The sequence below is a fragment of the Perca flavescens genome, chromosome 10 (assembly GCF_004354835.1).
Source record: "Perca flavescens isolate YP-PL-M2 chromosome 10, PFLA_1.0, whole genome shotgun sequence".
NCBI classification, from domain to species: domain Eukaryota; kingdom Metazoa; phylum Chordata; class Actinopteri; order Perciformes; family Percidae; genus Perca; species Perca flavescens.
The window spans coordinates 18009784-18036722 of NC_041340.1; the positions used below are offsets into that span (position 1 = coordinate 18009784).

General features: G+C 38.4%; 1 protein-coding gene across 2 annotated transcripts in view; it reads right to left on the reverse strand.

Moving 5' to 3' along the window:
• Nucleotides 1-3946: 3946 nt before the first annotated feature.
• Nucleotides 3947-26939, reverse strand: part of LOC114563022 (neuronal acetylcholine receptor subunit alpha-7) — a 38031-nt gene continuing 15038 nt past the window's right edge. Inside the window, exons 3-9 of one of the 2 annotated variants that reach the window (XM_028589780.1) lie at nt 19987-20031; nt 18686-18795; nt 11206-11453; nt 10079-10273; nt 9286-9324; nt 6363-6472; nt 3947-6211 (exon numbers count right to left, since the gene is read on the reverse strand). In XM_028589780.1, the coding sequence (XP_028445581.1) occupies nt 5588-6211; nt 6363-6472; nt 9286-9324; nt 10079-10273; nt 11206-11453; nt 18686-18795; nt 19987-20031 (1371 nt within the window). In that variant the 3' untranslated portion in view covers nt 3947-5587. Of the gene's footprint in view, nt 6212-6362; nt 6473-9285; nt 9373-10078; nt 10274-11205; nt 11454-18685; nt 18796-19986; nt 20032-26939 lie in introns of both variants that reach the window. The other variant, XM_028589779.1, reaches the window with a different exon arrangement.

Consider the following 26939-nt stretch of genomic DNA (forward strand, 5'->3'; position numbering starts at 1 on the left):
CCTATGGCTTTTGGACAGTCTCTGACATGAATGTCTGTACCAAATTTCATGGCAATCCCTCACAACCACAAATGTCAACCTCATGGTTGCTGTAGATTAAAAGATAGGAGATCACCAAAGTCTGTGAGCTTTATCCTTTGGGGACCATGAATGTCTTTACAACAGATCATGTCAAAAAATCCAATAGTTGTCAAGATACTTCATTCTAAATCAGAAGGTGGACCGACAGACCAACCAACCAACCAACCAACCAACCAACCGACCGACAGACTGACATTGCCATCCATAGAGCCACGCCACTAGTATGACTAAAACGTAAAGCAAGCAAATGGGTAGCAGCAAAGCAGAATAGAGTAAAGTAAGAGATGTCGTGATGACGTGTCTCTCACAATCCACCTGACACACACATAAACAAACAGCGAGAGCTTCATATTTCTTTTAACTAATAATGCTAGGCCAGCAGTTCAGCAGACAGAGGTCGTTGCTATATTGGATAATAATAAGATTGAGCTTCAACCGATAACTTTTTCATGAATTTCATTACTTTCCTGCCCTTTCCCCACTTTGCCCTTATAGCTCCCTTGACATGTTTATTTCATTTTTCACAGATCAGATTTTATTCCGGAAAAAAGGGCAAGTGTCTCTGTTTTGGTTCATAACTTTTGGATTCCCCATGAAGTATACATCAGCCGCATGCTGAGCTCAGCAGTCTGACCGTTTGACACTCTCTGAACAGGCAATCTGGTCTCGCTCAGGCCCCCGCCATGCACAGTGTGTGTGAACGGTGTGTGCGGCTGGTAGTGGCAGCTACAATTGTGTACATGTGTGTATGTGAGGCATCCAACACCCAGTCTTGCACTTGCCACGTTACCTCTTAGACTCCATATCATCAAGCTTCCTGTCACTGGCATGAACTAAAAACAACAATAACAAACACAACAACAACACTTGTTTACATGTTGTCATCTCAGAAGCCTGAGTCTGGCAGCTGAGCTGTTCATCGTCACAGGGGGTTTGCTATGTAGATCAGGCGGTATTGATGAGATTGGGACACATGGATCTGTTCTAATAAACCGTTTTCATTTGTTTATAGCAGCATAAATAAAATTCCAACAAAGACATTTTTCCTTCAGGATTTCTCTGTATTTTGTTGCATCATTTTACCCCATACCTTCACAAGTCTTCCAGGGCCTCAACCTGGCAAATAATACTTTATATTTATATATAATAGGTGTAGATTGATAGATTGGAATATAAATAGTGATCACCTTTTCACAACTTGTGGGCTGTGATCCCTGATTAAATTCTCAGATGAAAATAAGAATGAACAGATTTCTAATTAAACTGTGTGTAATGTGGTGAGTGACTGCTACAGTATGTATTCCCAAAATCCCTGAATAATTACAAGGTTAAAGCTGATTTTCAATATCGGACTTTTCCCTCATGACAAACCCCATTGTGCTCAGATTTGTTACACTGGTACAAAATCAATGTAGTACATGCTTTTACATTCTAAATGCAATCTAGTATTAATATTATATTTATTAATCAGATCTGCGCTCACAAATTATAGTCAGGATTTAATTTGGACTCAAATGAGGGTGTGAAATGTTAAATAAATTAAACAACTCTAGTCTATTGTTGTCAGGAGGCACGAATACTTCTCTATTCTAACAACCCAGCCTATTCCAAACTTGATCACTTATTTAACACACATGCACACACACACACACGCACACGCACACGCACACATAACATATGGACTGCCAGAGGTCACTCTTTATCATGAATTTGACATTTCTCTTCTTAACCTATGATCTAGCCTTGCAGCTGGGATTCTCTGTTTATCCTCAGTTATGTAATATTCTTTATGTGTGGCCTACTGACTGGTTGCTCCCCTAAAGTCCAACCTCTTCCTCTCTCCCTTTTCAATTAAGCAGACCATTTATTGGAAAGCACACACAATTTATGTTCCAAAATGATTTATTTATTGTCCATCTGAATTAATGTAAGGGAATCATTACATGATATCTGGTTTTGGTCCTTTGCTATTTGCTGTTTTCACCCTCCTGAACTGTTTTACCTGTTCATTCCTTTCCTCTTTGACTTCTCATGCTCTCCCACACAATTGATGTGTCTTCTCCACCAAAAATGTAACATTATCTCCCTTGCAAAACTGTAGAGTTAGGCCAGTGGCATAATGCAATGTATTAGGATACTGTTGCAATACTAACGCAGCAGCACATCTATTTACAGTACGAGCAGTCCAAATCACAACTGTATAAGTATTAACTGATGTCTGATCATACTGCTTGATGTTTAATATGGGTAATCTACGGGTAGTTCCTACATTTTCTACTGAATCTCTGTATAAGAAGTTTGTTCAAAGTGCTGTATCTCCCTCTGCCCACCAGCTGCTGTACTTTCATCTGCATGGACTGTTTCACTCATTTTTATTCCCATGCCCCTTTAATAAATGATTAGAATACTGACACAGTGCAGGAAGCATAACTCAACACTTTAGTGTCCTACACACACATACAGCACAGAAGAGCACTGACTGGAATCTTTTAGTCTCAGCCTGTTAACTATGATGTTTATTTAGTATTTTCTTGATAAATTCCACAAGTAAAGCTGCCTCTTTTGCTCAGTCTAATTGTTTATCTGATGTTTGCTTTCCTTTTCGTCTGTGAACCCTCAGAGAGTAAAGTTGAATTTCTTTTATTATTTAATTAGTAGTTTTAAGTAAAATTTTGAGTTCAGAAGATATTGCATAATGACGAAATCATTTGAAAAATAGATTCCTGCCTTAATTTGATAACTTTTGATAGTCATTGAGCAAAATAAAACTTATATCTTTCAAAGGAACCGCCAACAATTCCTCCTGAAATGTGGGTTCTGCCTTATTCATTGGAGTTCATCCACAAAACATCAAACAATTGGAAGTTGAGAGGCAGCCTTGGTTGTCCACACAAAAAAAATCTGAGAATATGTACTCAACCACAGAAGGAAAACATGCCCCACATTCTTTTTCTTGCATGCTTTGCTGGCATATTTCAGCTCAGATTTCTATTTGATTTCCTCTCCCATTCAATGTTTTATTTCCTTTCATTATCTCAGACCAAAGACATTTCTACCACTGTCTAAGAAAACTAGAGCTTTACTGAAATAAAGGGATTTTTCCCATTATATTGGTCTTGTCCTAACCAGGTTCTTTGACTGTTTAACTTGTCCAAAAGTTGTTTTTGCCCTCCTATCAAAATAAGCACATTCCGTCCCATTAACATGGTGGCAAAATTAATGTAAAACAGTTATGAAAGCTGGAGATTTAGAGCCGTCTGTGACACAAACACAAGACACTTTACTGTAATGGCTCATTAGTCTTCTTAATTATCACTGAAGACACTAATGGTGACATTGTGTTTGTGGATGTGCTCATCTTTAAATATGGCACCATAATTGCAACTGTTTTACAATCAGTTTAAGGACTTTTTCCCATTTTCTTTTGCATTGTCCCGATTCATTTGACACTTTGAGACATCTGGCCAATCTGTTCTCTTGCAATTTTGCCAGCTTGAAGTAAGCAAAATGCACTCTGATTGAACTTGTAACTTGTGGATGGAGTTTGTAGACTTGAAGCTATAAGCTGGTGTTTTGTCCAGTAAGTTAAGCAAAAGTCTGAGCTTGATTTGTTTAACCAAGAAACTGTACAGAGAGCAATCTAAGGAGAGGCCTCAGCTATTATTTGTGTTTGGGATAATTCTATGAAGGCCACAACACGCTGTTATTTCAATTTATTTACCACAGTGAATGTATAAGGCTTAGTCTACTTTCAATGGCAAATGTTCCAGATGACTATCAACAAACCATTGGTTTCTTCCAAGACTGAACCAAGCTTTCCCCTCCCTCCACTTTATATCTTCACAGATCTATCCAGAGCCTGGTATACAGAGAATAAATAGAATTTTATTAACATAGAGAGCCAAAACCCCATACTTGGAATCACAGAAAAAGAGATAAAGAGACCAATGACTGTAGCACTAAACACGTTAACAACGCTGTGTGAATCAGTCACTCGGATCCCTCTACAAAACACAGACAAAACTTACTGACAGTAGGGCCTTTTATAAATCTACAGTATATTCTCCAGTGATATGGTGGCGGATGGGGTTGTGAAGTTTTCTTCTTGCTTTCTGTGGTGTCAGAGGGTCAAGTCACTTCGCTCTTCATCTTCAGTGACCACATATGTACAGCGAAGTCCAACAAGGTACATAAATATGAGTATTTCATTTACAGCAGTTAGACAACTTTTACTTGACCTATTTCCTATAATTGAAGCAATGGCTTTTACGTGTAGTGACAGAACACTTGGTTAAGAGATGTACTTACAGTTCATACAGTATTTGACTGCACTTTAGAAAGACATCTGTGCATTTTGTGTAAGTGGTCAACACCATTACATACTAGTCGACACAGTGCTGAAACAATATACTGTATGTTTCATTGTTTCATACACTGTCTGAAACTGTTCTTAATATGTTACAGATTCTATTGGCTAAAATAAAACAGCATAAGCATTCCTAAAAGCAAATTAAGTTGTGTCCAATGGTATGTTGATGGAAGTGAAAGCCAAAACAATTACATTTACAGTGAAACATCTAATTTTATTAACTAACCAACATCATTATGGGGATGGTACAACATCAGAAAACGCCTAATTTCCTTACTAAGAGTTAAGAAGGTGAACAGTTGGTATGAACCCAAACTGAGGTGATATTTGTACATTGCGTGTGTGTGTGTGTGTGTGTGTGTGTGTGTGTGTGTGTGTGTGTGTGTGTGTGTGTGTGTGTGTGTGTGTATGTGGATTTGTACATACAGGACAAAAATAGTTGCGATGAGTGAAATGAACTAGAGAAAAAATAGTGAGGTGGACTGTGGTGCTGTATGAGTCATTGTGCAGTAAATTAAGCAGCTTCTAAATGAATACTACAGATAAAACACTGATATTTACACTGTTTTCAGGGTAAAGACAATTAGTTGCCACATTATCTTCCCCTTATTGATATCTTAATTAATGTAAAAAATTAAATCTACACAGTGTACTCCTCTACTGCCTCCTACTACTTCCTAACCTTTTGCCTTTAGTCTCCCCAGATTTTTCTGTTTAGTCTGCATGCCCAACCTATTTTGCTCTTCTAGATATGAACAGTTTGTCTCCAACATTAGGTCAGAGTGTGACAATGAATGTATGTTTCTATTCTTAATTTGGAATGTGCTAATGTAACATAATGATTTGTCTTTGCTATTACTTATTTATCAATCATGAATATTCTGTTTCCTGATTGGCTCGATTCAGCAGCTTAACAGAGCTGCAAGGCTCCATTTACATTCTTGAGTTTCTTGAGTTAGATTTTCTCATGATACTGTGTAGCCCAGCTCCTTTCCAATGGAGTGCCCAGACTGTAGGTTGAGGACCACACACTGCACCCTTCATTGTTTCCTTCCCCCATCCACTTTCTCTCTCAATCTCTTCTTTAACCCTAATATTCTGCTTTTTACCTTCTCTCTCTCCTGCTGCTGCAAACAGCTATGTGAAGTCCTTGGAGACGGCCTCTATGAAGTTGGGAGCTGACATAAGGATGGTGAAGGTACAAATGATGGAGAAGAGAGAGAAGGCCACCAGGCACAGCCGGTCCACCACCGCCGCTGCAAACTTCCACTCGCTGCAGATGGCCTCAGCCTTGTCCTGGTCACGGAACCGCTGGGCTATGTACGACACCTCCTCCAAGATGCGCTGGATCTCTGGTGGGGGGATGCTGACTCCCATACCAGGTCCAACTCCCATCCCCAGGCCTCCGACACCACTGCCAACTCCTCCAGGGGTCTCAGCCTCATCACTGAGGGAGCCACGGGCACGTCCTCCTAGTGCTACCCCGGAGTCGCTAGAAGGTGGGCAGTGTGGGCTCTCTATGGCGTGGTAATTTCCAAAGTAGTGGCTCATGGAACCATTGGTGGTGCCTGTGGGGCAAGGTGGGCAGGATGTCTGTGAGAGGGGCATAGTGAGGCTTGGTACAGTGCCCATCTCTAGAGAGCTGGTGCTGGTGTGGTGCTGGGAGGTGTGACGGTAGCTGTAAACAGGCCGCTTGCGCTCATCGCCAGGTTGTTTCATACGGAGAAACCAGGCACACCAGTTCAGCAGAACCACACGAACCTGAGGGGAGAGAGGAAGCGTCAGTAGTGTGCGCGCATACACACACACACACACACACACACACACACACACACACACACGATCACACACTTAAACAAACATTGACATTAACAGAAATAATTATCTGATTAAATCATTTGTAGTCACTCACCCACTTGGGCATTTTGCCTCCCTGAGGGTCATGATGGTGAAACTGCAGGACTATAACTGTCACCACCACAGACATTCCCACTATCATCATGGTGCTGGCAAAGTACTGGGCTGCCGAGTACACAAAAAACATCAACATACTTTGAATTTTTTATTATTTTTGCTCAGAGATAAGGTCATGCCTACCCCATGGTCACATTTAATGAACATGAACAGGTGAAAAATTAAGATAGAATAGGTTGATTTCACACTGTGAAAGGAAAGCAAGTCTATGACGGAGCATTAGGGCCACATCAAGGGGAAAAAAATTAAGGAGGAAGATTTATTTATTTATTTTGCATTTCGAGAATAAAGTCGAAATGTCGAGAATTAAGTCAAAATGGCGAGAATAAAGTCAACATGACGAGAATAAAGTCAACATGACGAGAATAAAGTCAAAATACCATTTTGAGAATAATGTCAAAATGTCGAGATTCAAGTTGAAATGACGAGAATAAATTCAACTCCTTAATCACATTAGTTTGACTGTCCGCCATGCCAGCTACCATGTAGGCAACATTATAGATAGGCTATAGGTTACATCCTTGGAGTGCTGCGCCCCACTCCTTCAGGATCCAAAAATGTGATCAATTGTCTTAATGTGTCTTGCTATACAACATATCCTCTCTGTATTGCGCATAAGCGTAACTGTCCATTACAAGCTATTTCATTACAGGAATGCAGCCACCTCTTCCAAGTTTGTGTGGTTTCTCCTTCTGAACAGCCGCAATTTTTGGCACAATCTCTTCAAAGTCCTAATACTTATCACCATACTGTGTTTATGCGCTCAAAGAGATATAATTTCCTTATTATTAAAACTGATTCTGAAGTATAATTTCACTAGTTCATATAGACCTTCACAATGCATTTAGTAGAAGATTATAGGTAAAGCTAGTAGTTTGGTTTAGGCTATTCTCAAAAGTCCCACTTGATTCCTGAAATATCAAGATTTTTTCTCGACATGTCGACTTTATTCTCGAAATGGAATTTTCAACTTTATTCTCGTCATGTTGACTTTATCCTTGACGTTTCGACTTTATTCTCGAAAATGCATAATAAATAAAAAATCTTCCTCCTTATTTTTTTCCCTTGATGTGGCAATAATGCTCCGTCGTACACGTCTGATCAATTTGTGCAAGCAGTTACCAAGAAAAAAGATGCACACTTGCACTAAAACGGGGGAAATAAAATAAGTGCAAAAATGTGACCAAACAGAGAATGGGGGTAAACAAACCAAAAAACAGTGGAGAGAGAGAGAGAGAGAGAGAGAGAGAGAGAGAGAGAGTGAGAGAGGCATCTAAGGGCATAAGTGTCATGACTGCTTTATGGTCAATCACTAATCACTTTGGTTTTCTTTATGGAAGAAAAGTCAGAAAAAGACAGATATGATGTACAGTAATTCAAAACATAACTGTGAGACCTTCTGTCAGGAACCACATTGTTGATCATGGCTAAACTAACTAAATAAAAAATGAAAGCTGAACAAAATTAAAATCAACTGATGCAAGTCTTGAAACAGATAAGACAGGTCTAACTAAATGAGCGAAAATGAAATGGACACACTATGCTTATCTGGTGATTAAGGGCTGATGATAAAAGACATATGGCTTAATACTGGCAGCAGTGTTGAACAGTTGCTTCAGGTATTCAAGGTCAAGCTCAAGCAGCTACAATAACTCATATCTACACTCAGACATTGTGTTGTAAAGGGCCATGAGTCATTTTAACAACGCTGCTAAGTGTCCCAGTTGGCCTTGTGTTGAGGTTGAGGGAAATAAAAAAAACACAGATAAATCACTCTATTGACTACGCATTTATCAAGCTTTTCTCAGCGAGGTTAGTTATCATCGCATTCATGTAGTGCTGACCATGTTCAGCATGAGCAAACACAACTCACATCACTCATATAATGAACAGTTGATATGTACAATATATTTAATTTTGACCAAGTGAGATTGGTATGACACTACAGTGTTAACAATACATTGATTCAATGATCAACCATTCAATATCATCGATGCAAAGTGAAAATATCGATACTTAACATCATCTTTAAGCTGTGCCTTTATTTTGAAAGTCCCACTTTATATGTATTCTTTTTATTCAAAAAAATAGTTTGTAATTCATTTAAATGTCTGGAAAAAACAAGAAATTGTCAAATCATATTTTAGTTGCTTTTTGTTGGTTGATATTAATGTAACTTATTGTGTTAAATGGGCATATGATATTGTCTATTATTACACGGGTTGGTTGAATACTTGATTCTGATTGGTTAACCATGGATGCAGTTATGATCAGTCTGGATGACAACCATCAATCCGCAGAAAGAAGTCCTGCTAATTTATAAACTGTGGCAAAAAGTTGAGCAAGATCCTGTCCTCCAATCCATGCAACTGCAGTAGATCTGGTGATCGCTACATCTTTATATACAGTCTATGATCACTACAGTAACTTCAGTTACATGCTAACGTTGTGTTTCTAGGTGTGTCGACTGCATTGCCTGGGCAAGAAGGAAACAAGATTAATGAGGACAGAAACGTCAACATGAAAATTCCCCAAATTCACCTTGTCTCACTTCACTATCAACAAAAAATTTCAGTTTAATGTGAATTATAACGCTAAGTAGGCTACAGCACTATCATTGCTATGGACGCAGTGTTCCAACTGTAGAGAATACAACACAGACAATTTACAATTTTCTCCACACACACCATCCAGGAGCGCTGTGAATGATGTATAGATGCCCTCAGGCTGCTCAAACCAAAGCCCAGGCAGACACCAAGATGGGTTTTTATTTATGATTTTATTTATATATATATATATATATATACACACACACACACACAACACACACACACACACACACACACACACACGCAACCCACCGATGAGAGGAACAGAGTCCGACGTGGCAGGCATGATCTCTGCTACCAGAAGCATGAAGACAGTTAACGAAAGGAGCACAGTGATGCCTTGAGACAGAGATCGAGAGAGACACATACAGGGGGAGAGGGAGAGAGAGAGAGAGAGAGAGAGAGAGAGAGAGAGAGAGAGAGAGAGAGAGAGAGAGAGAGGGGGACAACATGAGTATATACATAATGATGTGATCAGAGTCACTGGTGTAAGAAATTATTCCTGTAACTACTTATGTATGTAATCAGTTATGTTCCAATGACTACAACTATTTATCAGATGCTGGCTCCTCTGACATGTCCAAGGTAGGTTACAGCTCCAGAAATCCCTTAAACACTTTGACTTTGTAAGTGTTGACTGCTCATTCACAGATGGCTATTTATCAAAACTCACTGGCACTGACAGAATTCCAAAATGCATTTAGTGGCAAGCCTCTTATTTTCAAATTTAATTATTCCAAGGAGATTTGACATGCATGTATTCATGGCTTGCTATATGATTCATGAAAACAAATATGCATGACCAAATATGTGAGTGTGCTTTAATATGTTTATGTATTGCTGTACAGTTCTGACTGTATTTGTATTAGTTGGACATCAAACTAAAATTTGTATATTGCTCTTGGTGGAGTTTTTTATTTACCAAATGCCATGTACTTAAAAACTGTACAAACATCTTCACCTTCTTTCTTCTTCAGATCAATAACATGTTTTATAAATGTTTTACAAAGCAAAGTCATTTAATGTGAATAATATGTGTGTTCACCCAGAGAAATCTTTTCTCCAGAGTCTGCAGGTAGCAGGAAGACCAGCAGGGCCAAGCCAGAGATCAGCACACATGGGATGAGCAAATTGAGGCCATAGTAAAGCGTCCTGCGGCGCATGGTGACCGTGAATGTCACATCAGGGTAGGGCTCTTTACAGCACTCATAGTACAGCTCATTGCGCTTGGCTGGCACACCTAAGAGCGGGGCACAGGGCATACAGGTCAGGTAGAATTGTGTGGACTAATAAAGTCATTCAAGATTTAAATAGCTTCTATAATGTATGTAAACGAGAAAACCAGATGGAAGAAATAAAGAGTCTAAATGTTTTATGGGATGTATTACTCAGACCAAGCTTTGAACTTTGCTCTGCCTTTGTTTTATCATTGTATTGTTAGTAAAAATGTTCAGCATCCAAAGAAGAAAAAAAGCTTAAACGGTTTTGATTTTTGACAGTTGAACTATCTAACCTTGAACTACAACTCTGGGGATGTGGTGTGCTGCTCTCACACATAGCCTGGCTACACACCTGCCAACGTGTCAAACTATTGCATGCCATCTGCTGCTGTCTGACACCCATTTCCAGCTAACCATCACCCAGGGGGCACAGGGATCTGCTCTGTTCTAGCTGGAAACACCCCAATTGGGAGGTCTTCCAAAAATTCTTCCCTTTCCAATTCATCCAGCTACAACCATCCAAATGATGTCCCATCAAGAAATCTTTTATATAAAAAGACTTTGGACACAGGAAGTTTGCGGGGCCTGATCACGGTGTAATATGGAGGGAGCACAAATGAAGAGATGTTATTTATGGATCCATATGTATTTTACTCTATAGCCTGTAAAGCATTGTCCTGGTCAGTTATGTTTGAATATTTTTTCAATTATTAAAATCATGGAAAATAGTGACTCAAGTAATCTAACTTTTTATTGTATAGGCTATACAGCAGCCAAACATTTTTAACCACCTGAACTAACGTTTAGAGTTTGTTTTCATCTCATCTCAGGATTTAGATAGAGAAATCTTAGGAGACAACTAGAGAAAACAGTTTTATGTTAAAATATACTTATTGTATTATACAATTACAATGGATTCTCAAATACAGCTAAAACAGTGCATCTCTCTTACCCACAAGGTCCCACTCCCCGTTGGGTATATAAGTGGATGTGTCCACATCCAGCATCTGGAGGTCCAGCAGCCAGCCATTGTGCGTCCAGGAGCCAAACTTCAAGTCGCACTTTTGGACGTCGAAGGGGAACCAACGCACGTCAATGTAGCATGTGCTCTTCAAGATCCCAGGGGGGATGTACTGGCAGTAACCTGACGCATTCACCAGTACGTTGGTGTGGAAGGTGGCATCAAACCGCTCGTCCGCACTGGGGAGAGAATAAGCGAGAGTAACGTGTGTGCACCTTCGAAACATTTCATCATCTTGCTGTGAGCTAAAGCTCTATTTTGCCAAAATCTTTTTATTGCATTTTTAATTAAATCATTTTTTTTTTTTTTTTATTGAACACAACATTGACATATCATCACCTTTCAAGTTTATATGGCTAACTAGTTAGTCAACAGTTGCTTATTTACACAGTCAGCAGTTACGGAGCAATGTTTTCATTCATTTTGAGTCGTTTGAGTTTCTGACCACCTAATGAATGTACTGTAAGTCTAACATTCACTCTCTTTTGGCTCTGTTTCGGTTCTCTACCAACTACCAAGATAATGCCTAGACACCTTACGTTAGACCCACTTTTGGCTCTGGCACTCCAGTTGAACTCTAATTAAGAATTAAACAGTAGCTCATCTGGTGTCGGCGAGAGTGTGAACTCTTGAATAAAGTGCCAGAGGCAAAGTCTGAACTCAGACAGTGTCTTGTTTTGTTTCCTTATACAGTATACGGCCAAAATCCTGTTCATACAAATTGATTATCCACTGTAGAAACTAGCTGGAAGGAGTTATTATGCAGGCAGCTTATAGGAATAAGATCAGTTTAGACCAGAAAAGCTATGAAAGCAAAATATAGAGAATAAAGTTTGTCATTGTGCTATATTTGTTTTGGATTATCCTTTTATCTCTAAAAGATAAACTAATGTTATTTAATTGAATGCTTTAGTCATCTGGATTTACATGCCCCCATTTACAGTTGCATAACCAGTTTCTCTTTATCTATTTTCATCAGCCAGACAGTGGGTTTTATATTTTCTGTCAGTTGTTCACACAAAAGACAGTTTACTGATTGTTTTTTATCACTTGTTGTCAGTCTGCATGGAGGTAATTGAAAACCTCCACACGATAGTCATATACAAAATCATTTAGGGAGCAAGAGCATTTATAAAATCTCCACCTATTTCATTACTCTGAACTAAACGGTTTTGGATTTTGAAAAATGTGTAAACACATTTTAGTCCAAAAAGTACTAAAAGAAAGAATCCCTTCAAACATAGTGAATATCACATGAAATTGAAAACAAGGAGGCAACCAATCAGTAGCATTTAATCCATTTACCCATTCATATTATTGCTATAAGTGTCTTAACATTTGAACAGACAGCCTTAGGCAGTAGCAAATGGCAGTAGAATAAAAATGCCAACCCTACACAAACACTGCATGAAGAAAAAAGGAAACAACGGATATTGTAGCGAACAAATTGGGACAAAAAGGGCAGTACCCCTTTCTGTTAGACTTGCTGTCATTTGAAGGTAGTTGGAAAGAATGAAAAATATTAGTGTATATCATTCCATGAACTGTCCATAACACACAGACACATGCACGCAAACAGGCAGGGGCACACACACACGCACACACACACACCTCTCAGTAAAGTCCTGCATTTGTCATCGTAGGCCATTCAAAATACAAAAGCCCATTGAACAGCTGACAGTCCTTTTCACTTTACAATCCACACCAACTTAGAACTAAAACCCAAACACTGAACTCTATATACATATATGGCATAAAGGCACACAATACACCTATACATGCACACACAAATCAACACACACAAACACAATGTAGTCCCCAGCAAGAGAGATAACGCCAGTGTGTCTGAAACATCCTGGAGTCTCATTCAGCCCGACAAAAGAACGTGGCAAGCATCTTAACAGAATTTGTAGATGGACCCGTTTTATTTGTCACTGCCTTTGCTCAAGATTGAGTGATTTATCTTTTTTCAGGTGCTTATGTGTGGTAATTTATTTCTCTTCTGTGTGCAGGTTGCTATCAGCTGTGGCTCCGGGTGCTGGGGGAGGGATGTGTGGGTTGGCCAAGGCGGAGCTATGTGATTGTGAATTATTCAAGATTTGGCCTTACTTCATCTGAAGGTGTGCGCTTTCCTGCAATCAGCCCTTAAATACATCACAGCAGAGCATGACCTGGACTGTATGTGTGTTTTGGAGAGTACATACAGTACAAGTTGTATATGTGCAGAAAAAGAGAGACAAAGCAAGATATTTAAAGTTATCTAAAAACAAATTAGAGCTTGTTTCATGTACTGTTTCAAAATATATTTACTTTATTGTAGCTTGCTTCAGAAATTTTAAATCTGAAATATGCATACAACTGGACAAGTGATAGCCCTGGGAGAAAGGGACCACACCAGAGAAAGAGTACTGTGGACATGTGAGAGTTGGGCAAGGTGGAAACAGAAACCGACTGACAATGAAAATGGTGGCAGTGACAGGTTCCTGCACCATGGGACATGAGTCACCAAAGCTTTTTTCTCACTAACTCTGCTGCGCACACACACACACACACACACACACACACACACACACACACACACACACACACACACACACACACACACACACACACACACGACAAAAAAGAGGAAGCCATAAAGCAAAGCGTGTTTTTTTTTGAAGCAGAAAGAGATCAGTGCCGGATGGAATAAATAATGCACTGATCTTTAAGGAGAGATCTCAATGCCAGACTAAGAAATAAAATGTAATATACCAATATTATGTACCTTTAAAGTCAATATTTAACTTGCATGCATTTTGTTGATGCCTGCCATCAGGTTGCACAGCATGAAATAGCGACAAAGATTACTACAGAACACTATTATCTTGGGCATTGTTTCTTTGCAAACAGTAGTTCTGAACTTGTTAAATCAGAAAGAATTGGTATTGCTCCGAAAGAGAAAACACCTTCCCTGAAGCTTTTAGTCATACACAGTTGAGAGCTACATATAGTCAGCGCCTACTCATCCCTGCATTAAGCAAAGACCTATCCATCCATGTTCATTATGTCATATCCCAAGAACATAGCATTCAACTAAACAGCCTCAGGGGGTGCTGGCATTAGCCATTCTGTTTGACAGCCTGTAGGCTAAGTGGTTAGCTGGTCAAGGAAGCTGCAGGTAAGAAGTACAGTATATTTCCGTGGGATGGATATTCCTGTAGAGCCATGACGAATGGATTACTTAATTGTCATTGGAATCATTATGTTGGGATAATGATATGTGACATAATTGTTGTAAGATTAAATACTTTTTTGTGAAAACTCCAGCAAAATAATGTTATGTTACTAATTAAAAGTGAACATGATTATTATTGATTACACTTACATATTCACTTATGTATCATGGAAGCTTCATTATTGTTGATTAGCAGAATTTCAGTACGACTTTTAGATGTCATCAGGCACTCCATTGTCTCTTTGGCTTCTGGATGCTCACTTTGTCAAGTAACAATAAATTCCATAGGAAGGTACTGACACTTGATACCCCCAGTATGCACTTTAGTACATCTTTGTGCACACAAACATACAAATAGTGCAGGCTCTTGCTAATCATGGTGATATCAGCTCACTCCAATTCAGGGTGTTATAACTGATTTTATTTAAAATTTAAGGTTTGACCTCATTCAAAAATTTACAGAAAAGTATTTTTACTGTCAGATCTTATTTGGAGGGTCTTTGCAAACCTTGTTCCACAAAAAAATGCAATTTAAAAACATGCACCTAAAAACATTGCATATTGTATTTTAGTTCCAGAGTATTTTTCTATTTAATTAATCACAGAAATGTCAACAAATTCATCCATCTATCCATTTATTCAACCATCCGCCCATCTAAAAGAAAACCAAAAATCCCTTCGACTATCCCTTTATTCAATTAATTTCCCTTTCATCTTCATGGCCTGTCGCAATGCCTGGTTGTACATCTACCGTCCCTGCTGGCAGAATTAGGATTCTGTCTGTGTTTTACCTGAGTTGGACGTCCTTCATGTGCCTCATTGATCTCCAGTCAAGTGAGACCATTGACTTATCCCTCTAATGAGAGAGGAGGTCAATGGCTTACATAGCTGTTTTAGATCTGGATATTCTTTTTCCAAACACTATCATCAATCACACACACACACACACACACACACACACACACACACACACACACACACACACACACACACACACACACACAGCAGACGAGCCGGAGCCAACATAAAGTTTACAGTTGGTTCTCATCAGTGAAGTGGAGGAGCTTCATCGTAAACATGCATCTCTGTCTCAGTGGAGGCCATGTGCATTTGTCCTCTTGTCATAACCTTCTTATGAATAATACAATATTTAACTTTTCTATATCAAATAGACCAATATCTTGAATTGTTTATTGGAAGGATCCATTTTCATGAGCTGAGTTTAAAAATATATATGTTTAAGCAGTACTAATATCAGTCTGAGCCATGGAAGATGCCAGCTGTCAATCACAACAAAATCTTTGCAAATATGGTGAACAACAAAATATTTTGCCCAGGGAGTATGCATGGATATGGGCAGGATGGTCAATCCATGTCTCACAGATTATCCATGCGTGAAACAGTGTAAGCAAAATTGATCTTAAAATATGCATATCTCTCAAGCAATTTGAGAGAAATATGAGAGATTCCCCACTGGGATAATATGAGCTAAGTGACTCATTACAGACAATAGCAGATTTTTTTTTTATCTCACTCTTCCTTTCTTGAACACATTACATATTGAGATGGCATCTGACCTTGACACTCCAAAACATCATTAACTTCATATTAAAACAATAAATATGAAAAAATGGATTGATGGCGAGCTCTTGCTGAGTTGCATGCTAATACGCCTGCATTCATCTGCTATTCAACACATTAAGACTAGCGTGTTTTTTGGTTGCGCACTTATGGCCCACTGTGTAATGACGTGTGTTATGTCAAGAGTGTGCGTCTGTTTGCAACTAGCGTGCATGTGTGTGCACAGATATTTATTTTGCATTATGTAGTGAGACGAGAGCTTTAATGTGTGGTGTGCATGTGTTTGTGTGTATCTAGCATATTATTGCTGAAAACTGTAAACTCTTTCCTCAGAGGGTGCGTAAACCTTCCAGCTCGGCTGTAAACTGAATCTTCCACTTCAGCTTCATGTAATCTATTCTGACTTCAACGAGCTAAGCAATAGTCTTAGCCTGAAAACCAGCAACATCAACACTGGGTTTTTTTTCAGTTACCAAACTAAGGCAGACAAGTTTGGCTGTTTTCAACAAGTTATAATGAATAAATGTTTTGTTTTTAAACCTGGCTTCTAAAAAGAGTTTAGGCAACTTAGACTGTATTGCTGTAGACTCTTAGTCCTGTTCAGTATTTAAAGGTCCCATGACATGGTGTTCTTTGGATGTTTTTATATAGACCTTAGTGGTCCCCTAATACTGTATCTGAAGTCTCTTTCCCGAAATTCAGCCTTGGTGCAGAATTATAGCCACCAGAGCCAGTCCCACAATGAGCTTTCCTTAGTAGGTGCCATTTCTGTGTCTGTAGCTATTTTTAGAAAACGTAGTTGTTGTTTTCATGTGTGAACAGATTTGAGCAGGTAGCATAGTAAAACACAGCACAAGAGAAAGCAGCCGACAAACTAGCAAGCCACAAACAGGTAGACTGAGAAAAGGGGGAGAGTAAGATGCTGACACTTTGACAGACAGAGACAGGTAGCTGGGATGATTTATAAAGAGGAGTCAGTGAAGACAGGGAATGGAAAAAATGGAGAGAAAGAGTTGATTGAATAGAATGAATTATAGTGAGACAGTGAGTTATGAAAGAGAGACAGAAGAAGACACAATTTGAATGAGATGAGAGAAAAGATGGTAAGACGGGATGTGTGATGGAGGTAGAGAGGGAGGAGTGGAGGCAGAGGGTAAAAGGCAGAGAGAAAGGGAGATTAGGATGGGTAATCCTGGCAGGTCTGAAAGCTGAGCTTTTAAAATTTGGGTTAATACTCCCAAACCTTTGTTTTGTCCTTGTATTCCCTGTGATATGCATGTGTGTGTGTGTGTGTGTGTGTGTGTGTGTGTGTGTGTGTGTGTGTTTGTGTGTATTGGGGGGAAATATGGTCATTTTCTCCATTAACTCAGTAACATGGGTGATCAACATCAACTGCAAAGCTGTCTGTCTCTCTTGACCTCACTTTATCTGTTGAAATCTCTCAAATCTTCTGTTTTACAAGCTTCTCAACTCATTGTATCTGTGTCATTGTCTCTCTGTTTGTGACTGAATCCTCTTCGTATTTCTTCCCCCCTCACGGGTCTCAGACCAGATCATCCATCTCTCACTCAAGCATGCAAACGCAATGCAATTAGTTGTTCTGGAGAAAAACAACTGGCCTACATTTCAAATTGACCTGAGAAGCCTTGCAAAGAAGCATGAACAACAGTGGATACAGCCTGACCTGAATCAAAAAAATGCAATGAGCCAAGCTCAGTTATTAAAATAAGGGTCTCAACCAGTATGTCTGGTTAATTCTTTCAAACAACAGAATTCTTTGTTTTAATGTAATGAGAAATGACCTGCAGCATGTTGACATCAATAGCTCTTTATCAGCTTTCTTGACACTAGTTTCTTTATTATTAACAAGCAAGTCCAAATTAAATCATCAAGGAGATCAACAGCCTTTGTCAGCCACTGCACAGCATCCTAAGAAGACTGAACGACAGTTTGAATTGAGACTGTTGATATTCTGTCAATGATTGATGATTGGAGGAGTGTAACACCACTTGTTAATTCTATTTCAATAAAGCAAATTAATTGTCAAAATGGTTGTTCTATTAATACATACTTTTCTTTTCTAAAAGAAAGCTTTTGGAGCAAATTCCCATCAGTGGGAAAGTCATAGTCAATTAAATGTAGTTTTCAAAGTTTTTAAAGCGACCCATCTCCTCCTGCTAACTGTGTCACTTGGTTTTGTATTTGGTTTGGTGTGATCTTATCACATTGGCTTAAAGTTCCTCTGACACTACTTTGGTTTTTGGGGATTAAAAACTGAATCAATAAAACAGAGGTGCATTAAGGATTAGAGTGATATTTTAATCACTGACAACCAATAATAAAAATACTAAGAAAACATGCCAGGTGTGTGTTTCTGCTGGACTGATAATGGTGGATTATAACACCTATTTTATCAAGTTTGACAACAACAACAACAAAAATGAAATTAAACTAAAAAAACAAAACTTTAAAAAAGTAAATGAAAAGGTTACAACAGTTCACTATTCACTCAGTGAACTACCAGTAAAGTTGTTAAACTCACTATAAAACTAATTATAACAAATATTGCTGCTTTAAGAAAGGTGGTTATGAGCAGGAGGAAGTAGCTCTGACCTGTTGTAAAGGAGGATGTCAGGGGTCCAGATCTGGTCTGAAGGGAATCGTAGGTTCTGGACACCGGGGTAGTTTTCTGGATTCCAGCTAAGGTAGATGTCTGTCCAGTACTGTAAACAGAAAGAGAGAGAGAGAGAGAGAGAGAGAGAGAGAGAGAGAGAGAGAGAGAGAGAGAGAGAGAGAGAGAGATATTTTCACAAAATTTCACTAAACTTTAAGATGATCTTAAAATCAATTTTAAATAGTTGCGATAACTCACTGCATGTAGTAATGTGCAATGGCTAGCTGAACTAATCTAACTGAACTTTTACAAGTTAATGGCACATTTAAGAGAAATAAGAAGGGCTGTATCTTGCCAAAATGGGAATGAAAATAGAGGGGTAAAACAATTCTTGCAGTATTACGGTTTTCAAAATTAAACAGCAATTCTGAAGTTATCAAGGAATGGAACAAAAATGTTATTATTGTAAGCATGTTTCTAATCATGCAGGCACACCTGATGGCTTAAACAATATAACTGTCTATCACCATTTACAGCCTACTATCTACATTATTAAGCTATAAAATGGCAACACTATCGGATAATGAGCTAGAGACAGTTCTTCACTCTACTTCATGAGAATGTGTTATTTATTTCAGGCCACCCCGTCTAACCAAAGCAGAAGTCAGGATTTTTACTTTATTAAACAGTAAACACCAAGCAAACTGTGTCCTACTTGAAACTGTTGCACTGAATAGTTTGGCCCGAAGCTTTGAAAATGTCTGTGGAAATTTTTGCCTGTTGGCATTAAATCCATTAACTATCAAGTTGACTGGCACTTAATCCTCCTCCTCTTCTTTTTTCACTTTCTGCTTGACAATCTGCCTAAAGTGATGTTTTCTTGAGTATGCTGATGCCAGCATTGAACACGGACACACACAAAACTACTGTCTCTATTTCACACACGGTCAGCAACTGTTGGCTGAGTTCCAGTATTGAAGATGAGTGCTCTGTTAAACTGTGAGCTCTGAAAATAATTGCAAATAGCTTAAAAAATACTTAGATGGAGGAGCTAACACTAATACCAACTGGATATACAGGAAATATTAGATTATTAATATTTCTTTCAGACTGTGAGTAAGGACAAAGAAATAATCCAGGAAATAAATTGCAAATCTGGATGTGCATGGTTAAAATTTGATATCATCAACAAGCACTTAATGTAGTGGTGCTAGTAATTTCAGAAACAGTCACAGTGTCATTAGAAGAGATAATTGTGTAATAAACCAAAAATATGTGTCCTTCTCAAACTTTGACTCACCAGCTGCAGCCAAGCGTTGGTCATCAGCACTTGGTTTTTTTCATCCTGAGGACAACAGAAAAAAAGAAGAGGAAAAGAGAGAATACGTTTTTCTTTTGTAGAAGAAAAGACAACCAGGGCAATCCATATTTAATATAGTGGAAAAGGGCTTCGCCATTAGCAAGTCAGGGCAGTTGCTTTGCATATCCAAAGAACAAACCAGGCTTTGTAAATCTGTATAAAAGATGGTTTTATGTAACCAAGTGTAGTTCTGTTGAATGGTTTCACAGTGGAGCCATCTGACAAATTATACAACCCTTTCAAAACTAAAATACTGTAGGTCCTAGTGGATTTAAACAATAGTAACTGTAAAATGCCATGCTGGCTCGAATGAAAAAAAAAAATCTAATCATATTCACAGACATAATAACATCACAAAAGGAATGCTCTCAGTGTTTCTTTTCTCGACTCACTGATGCACAATGAAAACATTTGCAGCAGGTTTATCTGTGTCCATTTATTTATTTCAAGTGTGCAATGCATGCCAACAGTTAAACATGCTCTGTAAAGGTGTTGAATGTTATTGTGTAATTATGTATTATCTTAAAAGCACTACTGCAAACACAATGATAACAGAGATTGATCTTAACTGTATTTTCTACAAAGGAGGCAACAGCAAAGAATCCTCAGCAATTAAAAAATGTAAAAGCAACTATTTTAACATATTTTTATATTTTAAGTGTGACTATATGGTTTGTAACTTATATATTGTATGTTCTATATGCTGCTGATGGTTTGGCAAGGACATTCCTGTAAAATCTATTTGTAATCTCAGTGAGACAATATCCTGGTTAAAAACATAATTATTATTAAAAGTTATTATTAACAATAAGTAATTAAGTTAAGTAAAATATGTAGAAACAATGCAGTTTGAAAAATGTCTTTGCCTATATCTATGTCTTTATTATATTAAATAATGAACTTCAGAAATGTTTTCAAAGTGTACTTTGCATTTTGGAAATTATGTATTGCTAATTATGTTGCTAATATTCTAGCTGCAAGGTGAAATTAGCATTTCTGCAAGCTTCAGAATTTCAGCTCCAAGTGCAGAGTGAAAAAGTCAGAATGCCTGCACTGAAGAGAGGAAGGCTGAAAGGGATCAAAGAAGTTTCCTTTTTAAAGCGCACTGCATTTGTTTATCCATTCATCTCTCTTTTTGTTCTTTTTCTGAGCTTGGGGTTAAAAACATGGGCAGTGGGCACATATGGCAAATCCTTCTATAATGTCTTTTCTTTAGGCAGATGACCCAGATGATCTAGTAAAAGTAATAATAGGAAACGTGTGTTTCTTCAGAGATTTTGAATGGCCCAGTGATTTGTTGGTGTGTGTTTGCAATTTGTTGAAATGGATCATATAAAATGTATTAGGACTGTACCCTACTCAGAATATTGCCAGTCAAATTGGATTTGATCCACCCCACCCCCCCAGGTATTGAGTATCAAGCAACACTTTATTGAACTGGGTTCGGCAAGACAACTCCGATATTGACAATGGCAGCGCATAATGCTACAGCTTTACTTCTTCCGTTTTACCCTTTAAATAAAAGCCCAACATAAATTCACTCAGAGCATTTCGCTAAGAGGCAACCCAATATAATAGCTTAAATTACACTAACAACATTGTTTTGCCGACACTAGATATTAGAAAGAGCGCTCACGCTGAATGACAAAAAAAACTGATCAATTTGTGTGGATTCTGCGAAGCACTTTGTGTTACAAGTCAGTGTTTCCCACTCATAGACTAATGTGTGGCGGTGCGCCTCACTATCAACGCCGGCCGCCACTGTGTTGTGTTTATATTATATTTATATATATATATATATATATATATATATATATATATATATATATATATATATATATATATATATATATATATATATATATATATTATATATAATATATATATATATATATATATATATATTTTTTTTTTTAATGCTATTTAAAACATGTTCTTCTGCATTTCCTTTTCCTGCTCTCCTCCGTCTCTCTGTCACTTGTGTCTCACTCACATACACACACACAGCCCCTCCCACCGTGCGGTGTTTGGTGTTTTTAGCCCCCCACGTCGCCGTCCACGTTGGAGGCTTAAAACACCATCGAGCCCACTGTGCACACAGCGTCTGTCTCCATCAAGGAGAGAAGATGGCTGGCGAAATTCACAAGTTCACGAAAGGTTGGTATTTATCTTGTGAACACCTTTACACAATCACACATTCACAATCACCGGCCCGACTCTTAGCAAACAAGCGATTGTGCCTGCTTTAGAAAGTTAACTAGTCGCAAGTTTGTGGTAAAATGCAGTTGGGTTGTCGAGGTCAAAACACTATGTAGCAGCTGTGAATCAAATAAACGTATTATAAATAATGTAATTTTTTACTCTTACACTGAATGTTTGCTGCTTCAATCCAGATGAGTATTGAAAAGTATTTTCCATGACTGAAAAATGCACGTGTTGAGGATGAGGACCAGCCTGAACCGGAGGTATCAGTCTGAAACAGAGCTCAACAGTCCGACCAGTGGAATTAGTTATGTTATTAATTGTTTCCAATATTTTCAGGCTTCAACCAGTGAAAGACAGGGTCAGGGAGAGAAAGAGATAGATTTGTTAGGCATTGAAGAAGGAAAGGAGGACAGCATCCAACAGCATGTCCTCAGTTTTTGATACTTGATTATTACGAAAATAAGTAACAACCCCCCCCCACACACACACACATAAATTGCTTTCTAATCTGTGGGAAACACTGCAAGTGCTATACAAATAAAGTCTGACTGCATCAGATGCCTGCCGCATTATGTGGATAGTGAGCACACACACAGACTTCCCTTTTCATAACTACTTTAAGTAAAATATTTATTGTCAGTCATTGTACCATCAAAAGGTCAATCTTGTATATTAATTATTCATTAAGTATTCATCATCGGCATATTAATTTGTCTTGTTATCTATAGATTGTTGTTTCTATAAATGCTTAACATTATTACTGATGTCTTTTCTTCAATACACTTTTCTTAACATTTATCTTCTGTTTCAACATGAATATATTTGTGTGTGTTTATATGAGTCTCTGTATGGACAGATTTACCGAGAAACACCTAGAACCTGACCTAGAAACCTAGTCAGTCAACAATGTTTACTTTAAAACTGATGAATAAATAAGTTGAACGAACATCTGTTTCCTAACAACAACTGAACAGCAAAGTTACAGTGTACTAGTACAACTCTGGGTCTCAGCACATCAGTTAATGCTACATAATTGAAGCAATCCCATAAACTGACAAGGTATTTTTTTCTATTTCTTATATTGATGTTTATAAACATATGGAGGCTACAGCGAAGAATACAAGATATTTGCTAAGAAATGGGCTAAAAGAGGTTTTAAGTACAAACCTCAATTCCAATGAAGTTGGGACATTGTGTAAAACGTAAATAAAAACAGAATACAATGATTTTGCAACTCCTTTCCAACCTATATTCAATTGAATACACTCAAACTGATAAACTTTTTTTTTGTGTGCAAATATTCACTCATTTTGAACTTGATGCCTGCAACACATTCCAAAAAAGCTGTGACAGGGGCAACAAAAGACTGGGGAAGTTGAGGAATGCTAAAAAAATACACGTCTGGAACATTTCACAGGTGAACAGGTTGATTGGTCATGATTGGTTATATATAAAAGGAGCATCCCCAAAAGGCTTAGTTGTTCACAAGCAAGGATGGGGTGAGGTTCACCCCTCTGTGAACAACTGCATCAGCAAATAAGTCCAACTGTTTAAGAACAACGTTTCTCAACATACAATTGCAAGGACTTTAGGGATTCATCATCTACAGTCCATAATATCATGAAAAGATTCAGAGAATCTGGAGAAATCTATACACGTAAACAGCAAGGCTGAAAAACAACATTGAATGCTCGTGACCTTTGATCCCTCAGGCGGCAGTGCATTAAAAACCGACATCATTATGTAAAGGATATTACCATGTGGGCTCAGAAACACTTCGGAAAACCATTGTCAGTTAACACAGTTTATCGCTCCATCTACAAGCGCAAGTTAAATCTCTACCATGCAAAGCGAAAGCCATATATCAACAACACCCAGAAACTCTGCCGGCTTCTCTGGGCCTGAGCTCATCTGAGATGGACTGACGCAAAGTGGAAAAGTGTGCTGTGGTCTGATGAGTCCACATTTCTAATTGTTTTGGAAATCATGGACATCATGTCCTCTGGGCCAAAGAGGAAAAGGACCATCCAGATTGTTATCAGTTCAAAAGCCAGCATCTGTGATGGTATAGGGGTGTGTTAGTACCCATGGCATGGGTAACTTGCACATCTGTGAAGGCACCATTAATGCTGAAAGGTACATACAGGTTTTGGAGCAACATATGCTGCCATCCAAGCAAAGTCTTTTTCAGGGATGTTCCTGCTTATTTCAGCAAGACAAAGCCAAGCCACATTCTCCCCGTGTTACAACAGCGTGGCTTCGTAGTAAAAGAGTGCGGGTACTAGACTGGCCTGCCTGCTGTCCAGACCTGTCTCTCATTGAAAATGTGTGGCGCTGTTGAGCAACTAAAGTTGTACATCAAGCAAGAATGGGAAAGAATTCCAGCTACAAAGCTTCAACAACAACAATACGTCCTCAGTTCCCAAATGCTTACTGAGTGTTGTTAAAAGAAAAGGTGATGAAACACAGTGGTAAAATGCTCCCAACATGTTGCAGGCATTAAATTTAAAATGAGTGAACATTTGCAAAAAAACAATAAAGTTTGTGAGTTTGAACATTAAATATCTTGGTTGAAAAGGATTTGCAAATCATTGTATTCTGTTTTTATTTACGTTTTACACAACGTCCCAACTTCATTGGAATTGGGGTTTGTAGATTGATTGTCTTTTTTACTAACTAAAATTCAGAGTCTCTTCTTCTCTATCCTTGCTGTGTTCCAGAAATCTAGTTTACCCATTATACAGTATAAATAAATCTAAACTGCTGGCTAAGCTTTAGTGCTTTGCTCAAAGTGTTAGTGACAACATTCAAATTCTTTCATTTTACTCCGTACCATATTTTCCCAACCGCTCAGGGCATATGCAGATTGTTCTGCCCCATCCTCCTTTTACAGTATAATGGCCACATAACCCCAGGTTTTATATTAGGTTACTTGTCCACTTGACTTGTCTCTGGTAGACACTCTAGAGAATAGGATTAAAAAGTGCATCACGTTCATTCTCCTCCTCTGAAGCAGATGCGAGAACAACAACTTCCAGGACTTCCAAGGACAAACAACCCTAAAATTGCTCTCCTGTGAAAAGTACTAGGCCCATTGGGAAGAAAAACAGTCACACAAAATGTATATTTGTCTGCTACTTTGAGCAGAATTTTAACCATTTGAAAAGTCATTAAAGATCAGTGTTGCCGCCGGCAAATGTTTTACGTATGAAACGGAACTGACACTTCACTGCAACACAAATATAATTATTCACTTCTATTCACACACAATGAGGCATATTTTCAGTTGTGATTGAACTGTATTTTTTGAGGAACTATAGGGCACTTAACATCTACAACAGGCCTACACTTAGAGTATATAGTCAACTCGGAAAAAAGCGAACGTTTTGACAATAAACTACAGTACATCAACAGAACAGTATGTGGAGTTAAACTTGGGCCCAATAACCTTTGAATAGTTCTACTTGTTGTTAAATTGCAATGTGAGCAGCAGCCATGGCTATGTGCATTATGTCGGCAGGATAATTTAAACTACATTTTTTGTACAGCCCTATTTCTGATATGATGGTGGCAGAAAGTTTGCCATGGTGGGCCGCCACTACAAAATCAACATAGAGGAAACACTGAGACCTGGATTGATTTCTTGGTCACAAGCTGAAGGGAGGAAGGAATGATAATTTTCTTAAATGGGGAATGTGTCAGACAACGTTAAAAAATGTGGAGGGGAAGTTAAATAAGCAGTGTTAATGCCTCTCTCAGCAGCTAGTCATGAGAAACAAAACACCTCAGACAGAAAAGCAGGCATTCAGACAGAAAACAGCACTGCGTTATAACAGCGTAAGGGATTACGTTGGTGAGTGAGTGTCGTTTAAGGTACTGGTGAAACATCCAGGAAGTTCAGTTTAAATAACATATTAATGCGTTTAAAGGCTTATTAGACACTACAACACTGCATACTCACTGACAGGATTTTACAAATCTGGAAAGTTATCGCAGCTGCAGCTATTTTATCTTTGATCACGACGATTGCCAGGTTAACAGCACAAATGGGGCATTCACGCTACAAAGTTATGCTTGCATGCATCTGATTGGCCACAGTGGCTTGCAGAAAACGTAGAGTCAGATTTAACTTTTTTGCCAGACAACTGTGCATTATTTTTGCAGGAGCCCCATGTGTTGCCACCCCCATGGGCGCTAGCGTTAGCCATGCATTATGTCATGCATGGCTACTGACGGTCTGAACGTGGCCCTAACCCCACTCTGCTTCAGTTTGTGCAACAAAAAAACTATGCTCAGCCACCTTTCCCTTGATGAATAAAGATTTAAAAACAAATTAAGACATACAGTTTGTGTGTAGCCAGAATTATTATGTTTTCAAATGTAAACGATGCAAGTCACCAGTACAGTGGTACAATACTACTTCAACCTCCATTAAAGGCAGGGTTGGTAACTATTTCCAATATAAACTTTTTTACATATTGTTTGAAATGGTCTTTACACCCTGACAGCAATAAATAACTAATGAGCCACCAATCACTGCCTTCGCGGTCCGCTTGGAAAGAACCAATGTAATGCCTCTTTGCCCCGCCGCGCTTACTCTACCCATCCCATGTACGAGCCTGAGCTCAATGTGCGTCGTAGTAGTCAGTACTCATTTTTGTTTTAAACATTTGGTATGATAACATTAG